The sequence below is a fragment of the Hyperoodon ampullatus genome, assembly GCF_949752795.1.
Source record: "Hyperoodon ampullatus genome assembly, chromosome: 3".
Lineage (NCBI taxonomy): Eukaryota > Metazoa > Chordata > Mammalia > Artiodactyla > Ziphiidae > Hyperoodon > Hyperoodon ampullatus.
Genome location: NC_136916.1, coordinates 94,248,539 through 94,267,855, shown reverse-complemented (window position 1 = coordinate 94,267,855; position 19,317 = coordinate 94,248,539). Strand labels below are relative to the sequence as shown.

Here is a 19,317-nt window from a genome sequence, read left to right as displayed (position 1 = left end):
GCTTACCTCGGGGCTCAGCTTCCTGGGGCAGTGCTTTCGTTCAGCCACACCTGATGGGTGCAGAAAGATAAAATATTTCTTAAAACTGTTTTGGTTCCCAAGCATTCAGAACTTCCATAATTTGCTATAGTATAAATTGGATTTAAAGGACAAATGAAGAGATGAAGAAAAACAGGTTCAGATGCAAAAACTTATTGATTAGGATGAGCTGAGGGGAAGGGATGATCACTGCCTGACTGTGCAGAAGCATGATTACAAAGTGGTGAGACACACCCCCATTTTTAACTTTTCTGTGCTGATGGGACCTACTGTAAGGGCTCCCAACTGGCTTTACTAAAGTCATACAGCAGACCTCTTTAGACCCAGAGCATCTTAACCTTCCTTGGGTTGGAGACCTTTGACAGCTGGGAACTTTTCTCCTAAGAAATACACACATATGCACAGACAGATTTTGCAAGCCACTTCAAGAGGGTTCGCTGAGTACCCTACCCTCTCTCCTTCCCCTGACAGAGACTGAATCTCTCTGCACACACTGCCAAAGTAGAAAAACCATGAATTTTAGAAGAGTGAATTTAATGCACGTTATCAAGGTAGTGCTTGCTTAGTCAAAATTGGTGCATCATTTATAGACACGTAGAATGCTTTTGTTCTGAGCCAAATCAAACACCCCCAGCCCACCAAGAAGCAAGCATCACAAGTGGGCAGTATCTGGTGAGTAGAAACTTCACACATCCTAAACCTTTAAAGGAGTTGAACAGAAGTCAATACTGTTGGCAGTGGCTTAACAAGGGCCCCAGGCTCTCTGGCCTGCAGGGTCTCACATGATGGAATGTTTAGGCATTGCTAAGTGGCCAACCAATGGGACAGCTCTACCCTGTCAGTGCCCACCTCCAAGCCCACCTAAGACTTTGCGGCCTTCTACAGGGATGAGTAAGGTGAAAATAACTAGACATGAAGCCCTTGGTAAAGAAAACAGTTTATTTTAAAAAGCTCTAATGTTCTGCCCGTGCTTGGCCCCTGGATTAAGCTAGAGTCAAAAGTTACTACCTGCACGGGACTGAAGGCAGGCGGGGTGCAAGGTAAAAGGCAGGTTTCTGTCGGGCGAGCCCCACATTTGTTGTACGTTTTTAAGGAGATGGCAGTCCAGCTCCTGGTGGTAAGAAAATGTAGACTCCCGAGATTCATGTTTAACTTTACTCACAAGTTAAGCAGAAGTCACTTCCCTCTGTCATGATTTCCCAAAGCACAAAGCTCTAAGAGATGCTGGGACAGCAGCAAGTGGGGCTTGAATCTTGTGTCGACAAGCCCCCACACATCATTTCATAATAAATGCCAACTCTTCTTCTCCAGGACTGGAGTCTCTAGGTTCTTCCACCATAATCCTGAATCGGGTGACCCCCTCCTTCTTCCTTTAGGACTTGGGATGGTGAGCCCGCAGTCACGGGGATGCCAGGCTGCCACTCTCTTCCTTCACACGTGAGCAGGAAGCCTGATGACAGACTGAGCTACTACCACACCAGCAAGGGTCAGGGTGGGCACTTGGGGTGGCTCTGGGGCCTCCTCCCGAGGCACAGTCAGGCTGGGTTCCAGCGCTCTGGCGAGATGCCCAAGGTAGGGCCGCTTCCCAGCCCTAGCTCTGGGCCAGCACAGTCCCCCGGTTTGGCTGCACCAGTTCACAAGCTCTTAGCTGAGGTTGTGGCACATGGGGTTCAGCTAGAAACAGGTTGAACAGTGTTGCTAATTCTTCAGAAAAATCCTGGAATAAGCAGAAAGATGACGGAAAAGGCAGACACAAAATTCTAGATTGTTCACCCACATAATTCTATATTCACCCTTTTTACTAAAAATCAATCCCAAATATCAAGCCCTAGCTAACCAGACAACCTATTTTATTTTTTCCCAACTGCCTTCTACCTGGAAATGGACTTGGAAACCTTGGCCCATTAGTACTCTAGGATGCTCAAGTTCCAGCAGGGAGAGTGAACTCTAATGGGAAGCTCAAAACCACTAATGAGTACTTAATATGCACATTATTTCATCTTGAAGAACCCCAGGAGGTCTAAATTAGTCCCATTTGATGAATGAAGAAACTAAAATTACCTTGCCCCAAATCACAATAACATTAAGGACTAGCTGAGATTAAAATCCAGGTTATTCTGATTTTAAAAATCCACACTCGGGAATTCCCTGGTGGTCCAGTGGTTAGGACTCAGCGCTTTCACTGCTGGGGCCCAGGTTCCATCCCTGGTTGTGGAACTAAGATCCTACCAGCTGTGTGGCGTGGCCAAAAAAAAAAAAAAAAAAAACCCACAAACCCCACACTCACTATGCCATGCACTGTCTGCCCCTTCCATCTTCCCTTCCTCCATGGACACAGTCCTTCATACAATAGATACTTAAATGTGAAGGAAGCCCCCCAGAGCAGCCACTTCCATTTCAGGGTGGTCCTCAAGAAATCTGACAAAATCCACTGAGCTTTGGGAAGATCCTAAGAATGCCAGGCCCCATCACTTGCCCCCTTTCAGGATAAAAGGGACATATGACACCTGTTCTCTCTCCAGGTAAAAGGAGATGAGGACTCCTTACCCTTGGCCACTGGGCCTCATGGAGGTTGCCTAGGCAGGCCTCTATCTCCATCCGTCCCATCAGACCTTTCTCTACCAGCTCCCGGAGCAAGAACAGCAGCAGGTCCCACTGCAACACACACAGAGGAAGAGGTCAGGGTGGCCAGGAGGACCGCACAGTGACCCTGATACAAAGGACAGAGCTGCTGAGGGAGGAGGGGGAGACGAGACGAGACTAAGGGAGTCTGAGCGCGGAAGAGAAGATAAGCACAGCCTCAGCAAAGGGGGACTAAACCAGCTAATAACATTTGGGGTGGGGGTGGTAGGGGTAACACACTTCTCAGAAGCCCACCTGCCTCCCTCCCCCGCCCCTCTAGCTCACCTCCCTCGGCCGAGTGGCTGCGAGAAGCCCCACGTTTCTTGGCCTCAGCAGCAGCTGCAGCGGAACCGGCACTTGAAAGTCCTCCTTCCACAGGGAAACCAGCATGAGCAGGAGCCTTCGAGCCTGCCCTCTCTCAAGCTGCTGCTGTGCCGGGGGCCCTAGGACAGGAATTTGATCTGCAACTATGGGGAGAGAGGAATGCCAAGCTCTAAGAAATGGAGGCAGGGTCACATGGCCCTGGGAGGACACAGAGTACAAAAAAGCTGTTTTCTAATCTTGCTTGTACCCCACCCTGAGAACTGGGGGATCTGGCAACAGAGTGATGTGATAAAAAGGAGCCATACCAAGGAGGGATGCTAACTCCACAGAGCACTTCGCCAGATGCTGCTCAGCAGGTGGGCACAGGAACTGGGTGAAAAACAGGGAGACCTTGGACATTAGCACCATCCTTAGAGCAGCAGCCCCAAGCCAATGCAGCTCTGATTATTAGGCGCTGGACAAAGATACATAAGAAGAGCATCTTGTCGTGTCTCACCTGGCGGCACCGCAGCATCTGGCCCAGCTGGCCTAGAAGCTGCTCCAGATGCTCTGGGGAAACTCCCTCCTCAGAGTCCCGGGGCCCCACGGCCAAAGAGAGCACGTCCTGCAGAGAGGGGTGGAAGCAGAGTAAGGCTTCATGCCAGGCCAGGGCCAAGAAGGCCACAGAGAATGTGGCTTGGGGTGGGGATCAGCCAGTGGAAAGAGGCAGAAGGAAAAGGAAGACAGGGCCCTGGGGTGAAGTAACGGGCAAAGGTGCCCTTAGACTTGGGGCTTGGGCAGGACAGCACAGCTGGGAGAAGCAACCAAGTGGACAACAAAGGAACAGATGGAGCAGGTAAGCCAATGGACAACGCGCTGCCAGAGAGCTCAAGAGATGGCACTCATCTTGGGACAGTCATACCTAGCCAATTCCCAGACAGCATCTTATTCTGAAAGCATTCAAGGGAACTGTCCTGTCGTGTACATGTCGTACTCTTTTCCGTCCCTCATGATTCTCTGTTCATCTCAGGAGAGTTGAGGTTTCAGTACAGAAATCCTCTGCATGTTGAAAACCAGTAGCTAATGGCTGCTGAGAGTTTTCTTCTCCCTCTTACTCTTCTAATTTTAGTCATTCCTTTTTAGTCCCTATTCCAAATCTTTATTCTCACACTACTACCCCAGATCTGGGTCACTAGTTTAGGACTCTGCCCCAATCACTCAATTCTGCTGCTGGAGCACAAAAGCAGCCCAACAATTCGTAAATGAACAAGTATGGCTGTGTTCCAATAAAACTTTATTTACGAAAACAAGCAGCAGGCTGGATTTGGCCCACAGGTTGTCAGCTGACTCCTGCTCTAGACAGTATCAAAAAAATTTTTTTATCAAATTAAGAGCATTGATAGATTATTCTTATTGCCTGTAACTAAACAAGCATCACCTCCCACATAGGAGAACACTTCTGAAATCATATCCCAATACTGCGATGACTGTTCCTTAGAGACTTCCTACTGCACTGGACAGCCATTCCCTACCCCACTCCCATCATCATCTGCGTAACGTGTACTCAGTCAACAATTTTCACATCTACCCCTTTCCCTTTCACCCTTTTGGGTGATTCAAGTACAGAAGTCAGAGAACAGCAGTTACGAAAACCATTCAATTCAGTTCTGCCCTACCTAATCCCATTCAGTAACAAAATGGGAACTAGCTGGACAACACAGAAAGCTGCCACACAAATACTGGAGTTGAGGGAGAGAGGAGGGAGACTAGGAAAAGAGCAGGGAGAGGGAGGAGGGGCACCGAAGGGAGTAGGGAGCTGTGTACTTTTATCTCGGAGATGAGGTGGGAGGGGAGGGGAGCATGGTGCTCACAGGCACGGGAGCAGCCCCTCCGCTCCCCCCGGGCAGCTGGCTCAGGACCCTGGGCTCGAAGCATGCGACTCACAGCCGCTTTCACCTCCCTTCTGATCAGCGCTGCAAGTCAGAGGGAGGACAGAAAAGGGGTCATCAAAGCAGCCCTGCACAGGCTCACCATGCCAACCCATGCCCTTCCCTGTTACCAACTGGCTTCGAGTCCTATCTCCCCCACATGGCCTCCAACTTCCTGCCAGTCCACTTTTGAAAAACTTGGTCAGCCACTCCCCCTCCCTGGACCTTACCTGTGACGTTGGCTGACAACCAAGCACAGGCTTTCTCTGTTGCAAGCCCCACAGCAATGTTCTCTGCACTGCTCAGAACCTGTGACACAGAAGTTCTGCATCAGGGGCAAGTTAGGACAATGACGAATGCCCAAGTCCAGGAGTGACCCACCTGCCACCAGAAGCCTCACACATACAACCCCACAGCACTCCTCTCCCACCACCAACCGCCCAGCCCGCTAACCCCAGGACTCCTTCCTACGTACGGCTGCCGGGGTCTCCTCAGGGAGCAATGCCCTCACAGCACCAGGGCTCTTCTTTTGGCAGAATCTGAAAGGAGACAGAGGTCAGTGATGTCTAAGTGCATCAGCCTGGCCCACAGAAGGAAACGCCCCGAGTGCACCAATCGCCCGAGCTGGAAGGGCTCTGCCTCAGGGGAAGGCACCCTCAGCCCTCTGGCCCCACCCCAGATGCCCTTCCAATTCAACTCTGGACTCTGGGCCCTAAAACCTCTAAAAACCAAGATAAGAGCCTACAGAGCAAGCACAAAAAGCACCAAAAAAGCAGGGTGGGGAGAGGATATGCAATAAAGGATGAGTACAAAAGAGGAAAAAGGGACAGGAAAGTAAAACTAAGAGGAGAGTGGAGATGAGAAGATTCAAACAGACTGGCGTCTTACTCCCGCCCCTGGGTCAATGCCTGGGCCCCGTGAGGGCACAGCCGGGAACACAAGATCTCCAACAGCTGGGCTGGATCTCCCCCTTCCTGTCCCTGCGTCACCAGATGCTCTTGAAGAAGCGACTCTGCCTGGCGCACCAGATCTGCCACCAGTGTGGCCCTGCAGTAGGAACAGCAAGGTTTTGAGGTAGTTGGAAAGGGTGAATCGGAAAGGGGCTGCAACTTCAAGGAAATCTGGTCAGAACTAACTTGAAAGAACGTCAGCAATTTTAGCCTCCCCCCATCCCACCTGGCCCTTGTCCTCTATCACCCGCTCCCCCGCCGCCCCTCAGCTGACTTTCCTCAGTTTGGCAACAAGGTGTTACAAAGGGGAAAATCGTAAGGAAATGAGACTGAGGACCCTCAACACCTCCATTCCCAATCCCGACTCATCCTCACTTGATATGCTTGACACAGTTGGAGCCGATTCTCTCTGCCACGAACTCCACAGTCCTGCGCAGGGAGGGCGGCTGGTTGTGGAAAAAGGCTTGAGCCAGCTGTGCCTGTTGGGAGGAGGGAGCCGGGCAGTGAAGGGCCCGCTTTCCCTTCTCCACTGCGCGGCCCCCCGCCTCCGCCCTGCCCCCTACCTGCAGCCCTTGGGTGGTCCGGGGAGGCTGGGCTCCCAGGCCAGTGGTGGTGGTGGGGGTGATTTTCCTGACGAAGCCCCCACTCCGTCCACTGCTTCCTGATACCCAGGAGGCGAGCAGTTTGCGGAGCTCCCCTGCGTCAGAGAAGCCCAAGCGTTTAAGTTCCAGAACCGTCCCACCCTCCCCAGCATCTTGACTTTTAAGTATTTATGGAATAGAAAGACTGAGGCACCAGGGAGCGCCTAAGAACAGAACAACATATTGGGGCGCTGGGCCCACAGGGTGCCTTTTGGGTACTCATGAAGGGACAGGCCAAGGACCAAGGACCCTCTGAGGGGAGACCAGTATCCTCACCAATATAGGGGCAGCAAGTGTAGAGCAGGTGCTGGTCCACCACAGGCATGCTGTCCTGGGGGAGAGAACAGGCCAGTGTTGGGAAGGCAGGCTTCCCTTCCTCCCCAGTGTGCCAGAAACGGGGTGGTCAGGTAAGAGAATTACATAAAAGACTTCAGTCTCTATTCTAGCTTGTCTCCTGCTGGGCCCTACTGGGCAGCCTGCCTCCTTTACTCCTGTGCTTCCCTTGGCTCTGGCTTGACCCCAACACTCACCAAACCATGCTCTGAAGCTACTGTGTCCACCTCAAAGGCATCCAACTGACCCTCTTCCAGAAAGAACAGGTCCTCAGGGACTGTAGGAATCTGGCAAGAGATTAGGGCAGTGCAAGTCAGCACTTCAGAGATTTGTCACACCTCCTACCTCATGGTTCCAGGGTTTAGACACCAGGTTCAAAGCCACCTTCCTCTGAAACTATGGCAATCCCTACCCCTCCTCTGAACCTTCACCTTCTGGCCCCACCCTTGTTCAGACTCATACATCCTCCCTTTCCCTGTCTTCAGCCACAGTAGTCACCCCCTTCTCCAACCTGGATCCTCACTCCACCAACCTGGAAAAGCCAGCCCAGGACAGCCAGCAGCAGCAGCTTGTTCAGGAAACACATCTCCCCTTCACTCTCCTTTGACAAGACCAAGCTCCTAAAAGGTAAATGAGGGTGTGAATGGAGTCTGTGCAAAGAGAGAAATGGAATGCAGTAACAGAAGGCTATCACTGGGAAGGTACTTCTCAAAAGCAGACCTAAAAGGGACTGCTGTTGTACAAGAAACCAGGTCTCATTACCCCTCCCAGATCTGTACTCCCTTCTGAGCTGGGCCACAGTAGGAATAGAAAAGGGCCAATCAAAGTGCAAATATTCAATAACTGCCCACTGTCTTTCCTTATGGATCAAGGCCTGGCCTCTTCCCTGAGGGTCAGTTATGGCTATGGTACCACACAGGAAGCACAGGCTGCTTGACCCTCTTCATAAACAGCAGCCTCAGCAATGTTCTCCCCACACCCTTTTCTCAAGCCCGCTCTCTCTCTACTCACCGATGCAGGTGCAGCAGGAGAGTGAAGACGCTGCGGTAATAGTCCAACATGGGGACGATGTGGTCAGCCAGGGAAAGGAACTCCACCAGCCAGGGCACTGTGAGCACTGCTCGGCGGGCCCGCAGCCCCTGCTGCAGCAGAGCCCGCACATCCAGGACCGGGGGCACCTGGCAGGGCCAGCGTCAGTCAGTGGGTGGGTCAGTCCCAGGGGCTGGGGGAAGCCTTCTAACGCCATTGCCTTGCAGCTCCTCCCAGCTCCCTCCTTACCAGAGCCCCCAATCACCTGGCTCCTCAGGGCCAGAATGGTGTCCTGGAGCTCACGGGTCGGGGGTGGTTCGGGCCCCCGGTATGGCAGGAAAGCCACAAAGCCCAGGAATTTAGCCAGAAGCCTCAGGCTAAGCAGCACCACAGCAAACTGCCTCCGTTCACCCTGCAGTGCATCAAGAAGGAAAAGGTCCCAAGCATAAGGCTTCTAGAACAAAACCAAATCTGTGGGACTTCTCTGGTGGTCCAGTGGTTGAGACTTTGCCTGTCAATGCAGGGGGTGCAGGTTCGATTCCTGGTCGGGGAGCTAAGATCCCGCATGTCTCACAGCCAAAAGACCAAAACATAAAACACAAGCAATACTGTAACAAATTCAATAAAGACTTTAAAAATGGTCCACATCAAAAAAATCTTAAAAAAAAAAAAAAAGCCAAATCTGTTACAGATTTCTTCTTGAAAATACCCTTTCCCCCCTAGGTCAGAACCCCATCATCTCCCTCTGCTTTCTAACCTGCCAGTCCACGTCTGACTCCCCGTCTTCATCACTGGGCTCAGGCTGAGGCAGGGCAAGGCTGTTGAGCTCCCGGATCTTCAAACTCAGGCTATCCATGAGATGCTGATTAAACTGGAAGCTATGAAGGGGAGGGGGAAATAAAGGTACTGGAAGAAGTGTAGGAAGGACCAGAATAGAGAAGAGGTGCTCCAGACAGAAAGGCTCAGCAGGGTAGACAGAGGAGGCCAATGCGGTTACCTTCATGGGTGAAAGAATGAGAAGGGAAATGGAGGCAGGAAGTGTGAGTTAGAAGGAGCCCAGGCAACACCCAGTCCCACCCTGTTATATTCCAGACAAAGGAGAGAAAACGCTGCCCTTCTGTGAACACAAACCTCTTCCGGCCTCTGCCCCCACTCTCTGCAAGACAGGAGACCTTTACCTGCTGGCACTCAAGATGAAGTCCCTGAAGAAGCCCTGACAGCCTGGGAAGGTGGGGGGTGGGCAGGGCCCCCCACTGCTCTGAGGGGCCACAAGCCGTTCCTGTAGGCGCCGCAACCGCCCCAGCTTGTCAGCTCCAAGCATATTTAACACATCCGGAGCCTCGCCCAAGACAGTGCCCCCAGCACCACCAGGACTCTGACACATCTGGGGCAGGGGGAGGAAGAGAGAAATCAAAAAAACGGTGAGTTTTCCTGGAAAGAAGGACTTAACAAAATGAGGAGGAAGCGATGAACCCTGTATCATGTGCCACAGATATGGTTTTTTTTGTTGTTGTTGTTGTTGTTTTTTGCGGTACGTGGGCCTCTCACTGTTGTGGTCTCCCATTGCGGAGCACAGGCTCTGGACGCGCAGACCTAGCGGCCATAGCTCACGGGCCCAGCCGCTCCGCGGCATGTGGGATCTTCCCAGACCGGGGCACGAACCCGTGTCCCCTGCATTGGCAGGCGGACCCTCAACCACTGTGCCACCAGGGAAGCCCCATAGATATGTTTTTTGAGGTCTGGATTATATTCTTATTTTTACAGGTGAAGAAACGGAACCTGTAAGATTCAACATCTGCCTAGGGTCACAAGAGCTAGGATTTGAAACCAGACCTGAGTCCTAACCCTGTGCTCTTTCTACCACAGCACAAATCAAGGGCAAGAAAGTAGCGAGGTGCTGAAGGAAGGCCAGGAGAGCCGGGTGTCTGAGGAGGCCCAGGGAGGCAGGAGGTGCAGGGCATGGGAGAGAGCGCTCCGCCTCCTCTGGCTTCCTGAGTTTCAACCACCACCCAAAGAGCAGAACTCTTGTTCAATCTCCAGACAAGGACCTGCCTGCTTGCCTGCCCTATCCCAAAGTGTCAGCCATTACTTGGCTGCCTATAATACATACTGTCCACTGTAGATTAATCAGTCTCCCGCTGGGGCTATTACCTGGAGAAGTTGTTTTTGGAAAAGTCGAACAAAATGGCTGTGGCTGCAGGCTGCAGAGAGTTGACCCATCATGGCTCTGAGGAATAAGAGGCAGGGATGGAGTGTGATGGAAGGAGGGAGAGGGAGAGAAAGATCTGAGAGAATAAGCCAACGCTTGGGCCTTTCAGCCCTTACCAGGGGCTTGAGCAGACCTCTGCCAGAGCTGGCTGGCACAAGGATATGGGAAAAGGTAAGGGACACTCTCCTCAGCCCCAAGACCCCTCAAAGCTAGAGATACACTTAACCAAACATGAAATAGTACTGCCCCTCTCATCTTCAGTCTACACCGAGCGCCAGTGAGCTTCATGACCAACGTGGACAAGAGGATATTCTTTCTGTATCCTAGTTATCTAGCTATGCAAAGTTATCTGTATTGTCAAATGAGATGATGGAGAAAATGGAGGTCGGAAAGGGTCTAAAACTTGGGCCAAAACTCAAGCAACCTGAAATAAGAGCATTCCACTTTTTTCAAGCATTTGCAATCACAGAACAAGTACGAGTGATTTCTGAGTGGAAGGAGCTGGAGAGACAAATTGCTTTTTTTTTTTTTTTTTTGCGGTACGTGGGCCTGTCACTGCTGTGGCCTCTCCCTGTCGCGGAGCACAGGCTCCGGACGCGCAGGCTCAGCGGCCATGGCTCACGGGCCTAGCCGCTCCGCGTCATGTGGGATCTTCCCGGACCGGGGCATGAACCCATGTCCCCTGCATTAGCAGGCGGACTCTCAACCACTTCCCGCCACTGCGGGAAGCCCGACAAATCGCTTTTGAGTAGAGGCAGAGGTGGCAGTAACTGAAGAGATTAAGGAGGATAAAAGAAAACAGCTTTGCCCTGGAAGGACAAAGCCTTCCTCCAATCAGCTACCCAAGCACCACTAAGCTGCTCACTGCTGGAAGCAAGAAAGACAAGGTGACCGGTGTATGAGCACGTACCTGATCCTGCTGCCCAAGCCCTTCTCAAAATCCCAGCCAGGCTCCTCATGGCGATCTTCCCACTCTCGAAGCACCTCATAAAACACATCCCTGACAGACACATAAGAATGTCCGATCAACTGAAGCATAGCTGGCCTAACTCATTCTCAGGAGTGCCTTCCCTAGCTCAGAAGAACTGAGGACAGGACTATCCACAGCCCCGTTCCTTATCCTCTCCAGGGTTCTCTATGTGATAATGCTACAGACCCGGTAGCAGTACACCACATGCTTCACATACTTCTGTGGGCAGTTAAAGTTGATCTGGCACTCTCGTCTGAGAACCCTGTGACTAGAGTCATACACCTGCGAGAAGGCTGCTAAGGTCAGAGGTTCAAGTCCATGGGCATGAACAGAATGAGGCTAAGTGGCCCTTATGATGTTTGCCAGGAAGGGCCTGGTAGTGCTAAACTACCACCTGTTAGTGTCAAATTCCTAGTTTCTATGAAAATGACACAGGCTGCCTATCCCAGAGAAAATCCTGCTTCATCCCCTTCCCCCAAAGTTCCCTTTTCTTATCACCTCTGTTTTTTAAAAGTATGAAAGGCTCGATCACTGGAGAAGTTGGCACGATTGTCAGTTTCTGGCTGAAAGGAGACAGCTTGTGCAGAAGGTGGCATCGCCAAAGAGACCTAAAACATGGCAGTGACAATTAGGGACTGAAGCTGGCAGAGTTCATGCTCAGAAAACTTCATCCCCATTCCAGTGCAAATGACACTACAGTGATGTGAGCTGGGCTGCCTGAGTTATGAGACCAGAAAGGATAAGGTCCAGGCTAGTAGATGTCTAAGATGGGGTCACTACCTTGGCAACACTGCCCTCGTAGGCAGCTCGCAGGTGGCCTTGCAGAACTGGTGAGAAGCACAGTAGCCGTTCATTCTCAGCCAACAGCTTCAAGGTCCCTTTGTCCAGGTGGGAAAGAACGCTACAGGGACAAGAGCACAGATGACCAAGAATGGGACAGACTGAAAATAGGAAGCTGGCACCTGCACACCACACAGCGTGTTACCTGGAGCATGGAGCAGGTACATGAAGAAAAGTCATGGGCAAAGGATTAAAGATGATGAAGGCAAAGGGGAAAGAAATGAGAGAGACCTTATGGAGCAGCGAACAAGAGAGCAGGGCAGAAACATTAGATAAACCCAAAGGTCAGCTACCAAGACCACCGGGGGCAGTTTGATTCTTTCAAGGGCTAAATTCATAGCCTTGACACAAAATTGAAGGTTACGTGTAGGAAAAGGTCCAGGGTCACACTACACCTGTGTCAAGCACAAGCATGTACCCCAAGTAACAAGAGAACTAAGTGGACAATGGGAATAAGGCTCAAATGCCTCTGCTGGGGAAACTCACTGAAACTGATGTTCCAAAACCTGCACTGCAAAGAAGACACAATCATGGACACTCTGGAACAGAGGGCTTTCCAGGGAATCTAGAAGGACAGTACCAAGTTGTTGGCTAAGAATGATTTCATTTCCAGACCCCATTTCTCAAAAAGAGGCTTGTTCACCAACCTACGGCTCCTGGATTTGGTTCAAGGTCACTGTCCTTGGCAGCCACCATCCTCCGGGCGGTAAGGAGCTGAAGGACGAAGAAAAGCTCCAAGAAGAGGTTTGGTACCAGGTTTTCTACATAAGAAAAGAAACTGCAGGGTATTGAACACCATTCAGAACCAAGGCTCAGTCCTACATGCCTTATCAATTGTTTTAACCTGTGGTTCTACAAGTATCTCCATTTCGGGGCCCTTTGCTCTCACTCACCTGCAATGCATGAAGAGTAGACAAGGGCTACCAGCTCCAGACGCTCGCGGGAGGATACTCTGGCAGGGTCAGCGGGTTCAGCTGTGAGGTTTCCTGTCCGGCTGGGGTGAGGACATCCTGATTCTGGGGTGGGACAGGCGGGAGCAGGTGACTGCTGCAGCAGCTTAGAGCTATGGGGAAGGAATGTCATGAGTAGTCAGCCTGCCTTCCCCTCCACAGCCATACTCAGGTTCCTCAAAGAAACATCCACAGCCCAGGAAACAGACCTAGGGTTCCCAGGGGACAAATCAATCACAGGGAAAAGCCCTGCCAATCCCCCACAGAGGCAGCTGACATCCCAGGGAGCAGCAAGGCCATACCGCTCCTTCCTGAGCATCTCCCGCTCCTCTTGCAGACTTCTGCACCCTGGGGGAAGGCCATGGCCCCAAGGGCTAGTGTCCAGGACTGGGGGTTGGGAACTGGGGACACAGTTGATTGGGGGTGAGGTGAAGCAAGTCTTGGGCTTGGAGAGTGACCGCTCTTCGCTCACCGGAGTTGGGTTGATCCTGCGTGAAGGCTTGGTCCTGCTGAGGAGTAGCCACAGGTTTTTCTAATATTCCTTTCTTCAAGCATCTCCCCCTCCACAACAGCCTGGACCCCCTGCAAAATGCCCCTCACCACTGTAGTTATCTCATCCCCAACCTTCTAGCCATTACCACGCTCTACTACAGAGCACCCAGCCTTAGTTTATTAACTCCCCTAGTAGAGCCTTCGTGCCACCCATCTCCCAGATAAGGGCTGGTTCTCACCCTGCAGAGCCGGAGGGAACCGAGCCTACGGGAGGGAATTCCTCCAGGTTGCTGAGGTTTGGCGGATCAGAGCGGGCGAGGCTGGGGCTGCCGGGGCCGCCAGAGCTCTTGGGCCTCCGGCCCACGGCCCAGGGCAGGCTCTCCCCGCTGACCCCCTCCTCCAGGGCCCCGGGGCCGCGGCCTCCTCGCTCACGGGCCGGCCCCGGGCCCCGCCTCCTGCCCCCACGGCGGGCCGAAGGGGCCTCAGCGGCGGTGGCGCTCGAAGGCTCGGTCGGAGGGAAGAGCTGGCTGCGCGCCCCGCGGCCGCCCCGCGGTGGGCCCCCGGGTCTCCCTGGCAAGGCTGCCGAGGAGCCCGAGGCCTTGGCGGGGGTTGGGGGGCCCTGCGGGAGGACGCGGCTGCTCTGTTCCCTCAGGAAGTTCAGCAGGAATGGCACGAATTCCTTCCGCAGCGGCCTAAGTGAGATCAGCGCGGCCGCCTCCCCGGGGTCATCCTGAGGGAGAAGCAGCGAGGGGCGAGAGGGTCAGCTGCCAGCCCGGGGCCGCAGGGCGCGCTGAGCGGGGTGGGCGGCCGGGGGTAGCGGCCCCTAGCTGGAGCGCACTCGGCCCGGGCTGACAGCCAGGCACCCTAGAGGAAGAGGACGGGAGGGGTGGTACCTCCCGCGGGAAGCAGATTAGGGCCAGCCTGGGGGCGTGTCGGCGCTGTTACCTCCGAGCTCTGGGCGCTGCGCGCGATCCACCGCACGGCGGCTGCGACCGACAGCTCCTCTCGCAGCAACGACTCCAAAACGGCCGCCATCCCAGTCCGGGCGCTCGGAGGCGATTACGCAGGCGCAGGCGCCGGCGCGCCACCGGCGCCCGGGGGGCGGGGCCTGCGCCGCGGGGCGACCGTTGGGCTGCGGGGCGGAGAGGGCGGGGCCGGGGCGGAGGGGCGGGACCAGGGCGGGACCAGGGCGGGACCGAGACCGGGATCTGGGCCGGCGGCAGCGGCGCTTCAGCAGGCTGAGGCTCCGCCCAGGCTTTGGCTCAAGGCCTCGGATGGGTCCGCGGTTCTCGACAAGAGGTACGGTGGTCCCCCAAGTGCAGCGCACCACTATCGGTGAGGCCCGGCCCCGGCTGCCCTGGCCCGAAGGCGACCTGCCGGGACTCGGGGACGCGGCGGGGGAAACCAAGGGCCCGGGAGAGCGGCCGGACGGTAAAGGTGAACGATTCTCCAGAGAAGATGCCTATATTTTCTATGATAAGCACATTCTTTTCTTTCAAGAGTCTTTCTAGGTTCAATCGTCACCACCCTAAAGAAGTTAGGCAAGGCCAAAATGAAGTTAAGCTAACTTTATCCTTTCTCAAAAGCTGAGTCTCCTGCCCATGCGGTACCAGTGGTTTTCCCCACTCACCATCAACTGATTGATCATTTAAGACTTTAAGACAGAATTCTTGCGGGGGGGGGGGTTTAGGATCCTCAGCCCACAACCCTTAAAGTGCCTCATGCCATCCTGCACACAGAATAGCCTAGTCTGTATCCCTTATACATTACACAAGGTTAATATTTGAGCTACTTTGCAGTTGAGAAGTTAACAGGCATATACACAATTAGCTTCTGGGAGCTTGAGTTATTTCTTAATTTCTCTCATTTCGAAAAACACCAGTCACCTCTTTGGATGTTGCTGCTCACTGAGAAATCAAGACAGGGAAACCAGGCAGAGAAAAACAAATGGCACTAACATTCCAGGCCAGACCAAATCAGGAAGGGTGAAGCAGTGCCCATGTGAATGCCTCCTGAGAGTTCCCCTGGTTCAAAGGAAGGTGGAAAGGAGAGAGTGGTGGGAAGCAGAAATCACTCCAGTGCTACAGGGACATTTTCTACAGAGAAGGAAAAAGAACCTCCAGCCAGCGAGAGAATGTTGGATTGAAAGAGAGCTTTTAACACGTTCAGTTTTATTACATGGGGAACCATCTCCTCATATCCCTGAACCCTGGTTTTTATCTGCAGGGATTGTGAACGCCTAGTGTCTATTCAGTCCAGTGCTTCTTTTTCTAGGTCACTTCTGGATGTGGTACTGCATTTATAGAACACTTTCTACTCCCTGTTGATCTTGTAACCTCTGGTGCATTCAATAACTTTATCATAAAAATAATATTTCCCACCTTTGAAATCCAAACCACCACACAAATAGAACTAGAGTTTGCATGCGGAATGAATATTTTATTACTAGATTATAAAAATAAAATACAAAATAATTTTAAAACAGAACTTAAAACACTGTACAAAGCTTTAGTATGATACAAATGGGAAAATTAAATAAATAATTACTTTTATGTACAGATGGCCTATACAAAAGCACTCCATGTTTCTGCCAATACTCTATGTCCTTGGTTGCCTGAGCAAAAATGCATAAAGAGGGCTGCTTGGAAGGGAAAGGGATACAATACCTTTGGAGGTATTTCAAAGAGCAATTCTCATCACTCTGATTTCATGAAGAGAAGAAAGGGAGAAAACTATGAAATTGTTAAATTACTCTAACTTACTGGTCTTGCTCGACAAGAGAGAATTCTTCTGGTTTGTGGTTCTATCTGATTTAAGAGCTGCCAATAGTTCAGAACTTTCAAGAATTATATCTAATTCAAAGCTAGGTGTTTCCCAACTCCCTCTTTTTTCCTAAAAGCTGTGAACTTGTAAGTAAATGGCCCAGTGAAATTCAGCACTTGGTTATTTTAGGAAAGGAGTCAGAAGTGGGGGGGGGGGACCAGGAACTGTGCATGAGAAATAAGGGAGCTCAAGCCTGGGTCGTCTGTTATTTTCTTTACTCAGTTCATCCAATCCAATTTCAGAGCCCCAAGTGGCACAGTGTTACATTTCCTTTAGCTTCCTACCTTTGTATCTCTGAATGCTTTTTACCTTAGTGAACTAATTTACCTAACTGGTGAATAGTTTAAAAAGAAAAAAATCCCAAGGGCTTCCCCTTCCCTGGGTTGATCCCTAAAATAAATCACATTCAAGCTCTGGTAGGTTTGTTTATCCCTTGTGGATGAGAGAAGAACACCCAGACAGACCCCAGGTATGGTGAAGTGCCGTGCATGAATTTTTAAGGTTTTAAACTGTATATTTTAAGAGGGAAAAAAAGCAACATATGGCAAGGGTAGTCTATATAAAAATTTGGTCTACCTAGTGTTTTTAACAGGGTGAGTGAACACTTATGTACACAATATGAAACAATATTAAACTACTGAAAAGGTAGATAAAATTTCCTATCGTTAGTGTGTAAAATTATATCATCAGCAAATTCTATAGTCACATGGGCTCAAAGGTCTGCCTCACTGAATCCTATTCTCTAGGTCAAGGAACCCAGAACCCCTGGCCCAGGGTATCTGAGAGATATGTCAGTATCATCAGTGATACATACTGTGCCCATATCTGTCACTTCAATTAAAGAGGCAGATCTTATTAAAGTTTCACAGGGCAATGAAGAAAAAGGCTTCACATCCTTTACATGTCTCCTTAAGACCAAGGATCCAGCAAAATCTAAGGAAATATTCAAATCATTACTGAGTAAAGGTTTTGGCTTGGCTATTCAGTGTCTTGAGATTGTGTATCACATCAAGCAATTTTCCAAACTTGCTTAAGGGGAGTAAACATCAAGCTTATGTTTTAAAAGTTGGAGCAGGTATTCACAACTGAATTAGAAAATGTACTGATGGGTCAAGACTTTAATATCATCACTTCATGTCCAGCCAGGGATTTGAGATGTGCAGCATCCAATTCCCCTTTAAATGAATAGGGGGATCCTTGTCCCATGTCCTGGAGTCACCTAAGAACTATAGGAATTCCCCATTTATCTCCTGCAGTTCTCCCTAGCAATGTTGGCAACAGATTCTGCAGGCTCCTGAGTCTGACTTAAATTTCTCATATTTCCAGAGGGACAGCCGAACTCTTGAGAATATCCAATGATATGTTTCCACACTACTCCCACATCCTTGAAGTATATACCAGAGTTCTATTGGATGAGGACAGGGAAGTGGGATGTCCTAACAACCACCTGGGGTTTTCAATGTACTACATCTTTCTATATGGTCTGAGGACTGGAACTACCTCTGGTTCCCTTCTCTAAGTTAAGGTCTAAATATGCACCTGTGATTTCTGAACTTGGGTAAATATTGACATGTGAAGACTACTATAGTGGTTACATGCCTTAATCCATGCCATAATACTTTTTATATTAGAACGCAGATAAATGACTATTCTGCAAATAAACTGTCTACAGAACCAAACTCAAGAAAACTAAACAATACAGTTGTCACCAACCGTTCTATCTCCTCAGTGATACAGGTGCTGAAATATCTCTCCCTTTAGGCAAAGTCCCAACACATCTGTGGTAAATACATATAAACGGAAATGGGCAGATTTTAAAACAGTGAACGCAAATAACTTAATTCCAAAACACATGAACATGACAGAAGAAATGGTTCCCTAACATATGCCACATTTTGATATCAAGGAATGAAAAGTTTTAAAATGTGAAAAATTTGATTTTTAAGACTAAATCTAGACTTAGCTACAAATAAATGTATTTTCAAATAGCCAAAGTAAGATGTATTTTTTGCCCTAAGACACTAAATTCTGAATTCTGGATCCTGTTTCTCCTATCACCAATTCCTAATGTTAGATTAAGAATGTAGTTCCTAGGGCTTCCCTGGTGGCGCAGTGGTTGAGAGTCCACCTGCGTGTGCAGGGGACACGGGTTCGTGCCCTGGTCCAGGAAGATCCCACATGCCACAGAGCGGCTGGGCCCGTGAGCCATGGCCGTTGAGCCTGCGCGTGCAGAGCCTGTGCTCTGCAACGGGAGAGGCCACAACGGTGAGAGGCCCACATACCGCAAAAAAAAAAAAAAAAAAGAATGTAGTTCCTAGAACAAAGAATCCTCTGCTCTTGAGGGAAAAAGCATAATGTTTTTAATTCAAAGCTACTGGATATAGAAAAACTAGTTATCGTTTTAACTGTCTGTGTCTGGGTTTATAAAACATGTACCAACACTTTTCCTTGTCAATTGAATATAACCATACAAACATTCACATGAAAATCTGTGGCCTGGAAGGAATCTCTGATGATTACAGGAGAACTTCAAATTCCCATAGTGGCTAAGAGCGAAACAGATACTGCACCCTAGTCTGCTGAATTAGTAAGCAGCTGAGATTTGTTTAGTATTTAAAGCAAACAATATAGAGTGGATAATGATAACAGTGGGTCTCAATTACCATTTTGCCACTAATTTAGGACTTGATTAACTTGTTAACTCAAGAAAACCCAAAAAAAACCAAAAAAGCATTCACTCCACAACATGCAGCTTAAAAAACAGTAAATGTAACTATGCCACTGTCAGCAAGGCCAGCTTGCACACCAAGTTGAGAATAAGAGTGCCTACTTAAGACTTAACATTCGAAAATGTTTATAATCTGTGCTTTAAAGTTAAATTTGATATGACCCAATTTTCATTCTTTGTTCACTACACATTAAAGTTAAATGCCTTTAAGCTGTGCAAAAGACTGCTATGTGGAATTTTAACATTTCAAACAATCTACACCCTGGAGATTTGGCAGCATAATTTAGGAATAATGCTACCTAAAGGGACTGAACTGTTGCTAATTCCATCTTCTGCTCCACCCAAGTAATTCCAAAGACTAGACAAGGGAGGGTAAGGGCAAGTGTGACTAGGTAACTAGCCATTTTGTTGTGAAAGGAGAAACTAGGAGGCACCTGGTTTTCAAAAGATATTTTTAACT

General features: G+C 50.2%; 1 protein-coding gene across 2 annotated transcripts; it reads right to left on the bottom strand.

Moving 5' to 3' along the window:
- Positions 1-964: 964 nt before the first annotated feature.
- Positions 965-14,341, bottom strand: CDAN1 (codanin 1; the record flags this gene model as incomplete). Of its 2 annotated transcripts, none has more annotated exons than XM_079699312.1 (28): positions 965-1,756; positions 2,587-2,694; positions 2,947-3,128; positions 3,291-3,354; positions 3,482-3,589; positions 4,765-4,937; positions 5,123-5,201; positions 5,368-5,431; positions 5,781-5,939; positions 6,218-6,321; positions 6,406-6,539; positions 6,760-6,814; positions 7,014-7,103; positions 7,349-7,436; positions 7,828-7,994; positions 8,111-8,257; positions 8,603-8,723; positions 9,024-9,229; positions 9,997-10,072; positions 10,965-11,054; positions 11,523-11,632; positions 11,805-11,925; positions 12,351-12,429; positions 12,512-12,625; positions 12,758-12,927; positions 13,117-13,323; positions 13,546-14,036; positions 14,252-14,341. In XM_079699312.1, the coding sequence occupies 28 exons, from the start codon at positions 14,339-14,341 to the stop codon at positions 1,631-1,633; spliced, it is 3,723 nt and encodes a 1,240-aa protein (XP_079555438.1). In that variant the 3' UTR covers positions 965-1,630. The 2 variants fall into 2 exon arrangements, with proteins under 2 accessions (XP_079555438.1, XP_079555439.1); XM_079699313.1 differs by having other exon boundaries at positions 4,789-4,937; positions 13,117-13,320.
- Between the last annotated feature and the right edge of the window lie 4,976 nt (positions 14,342-19,317).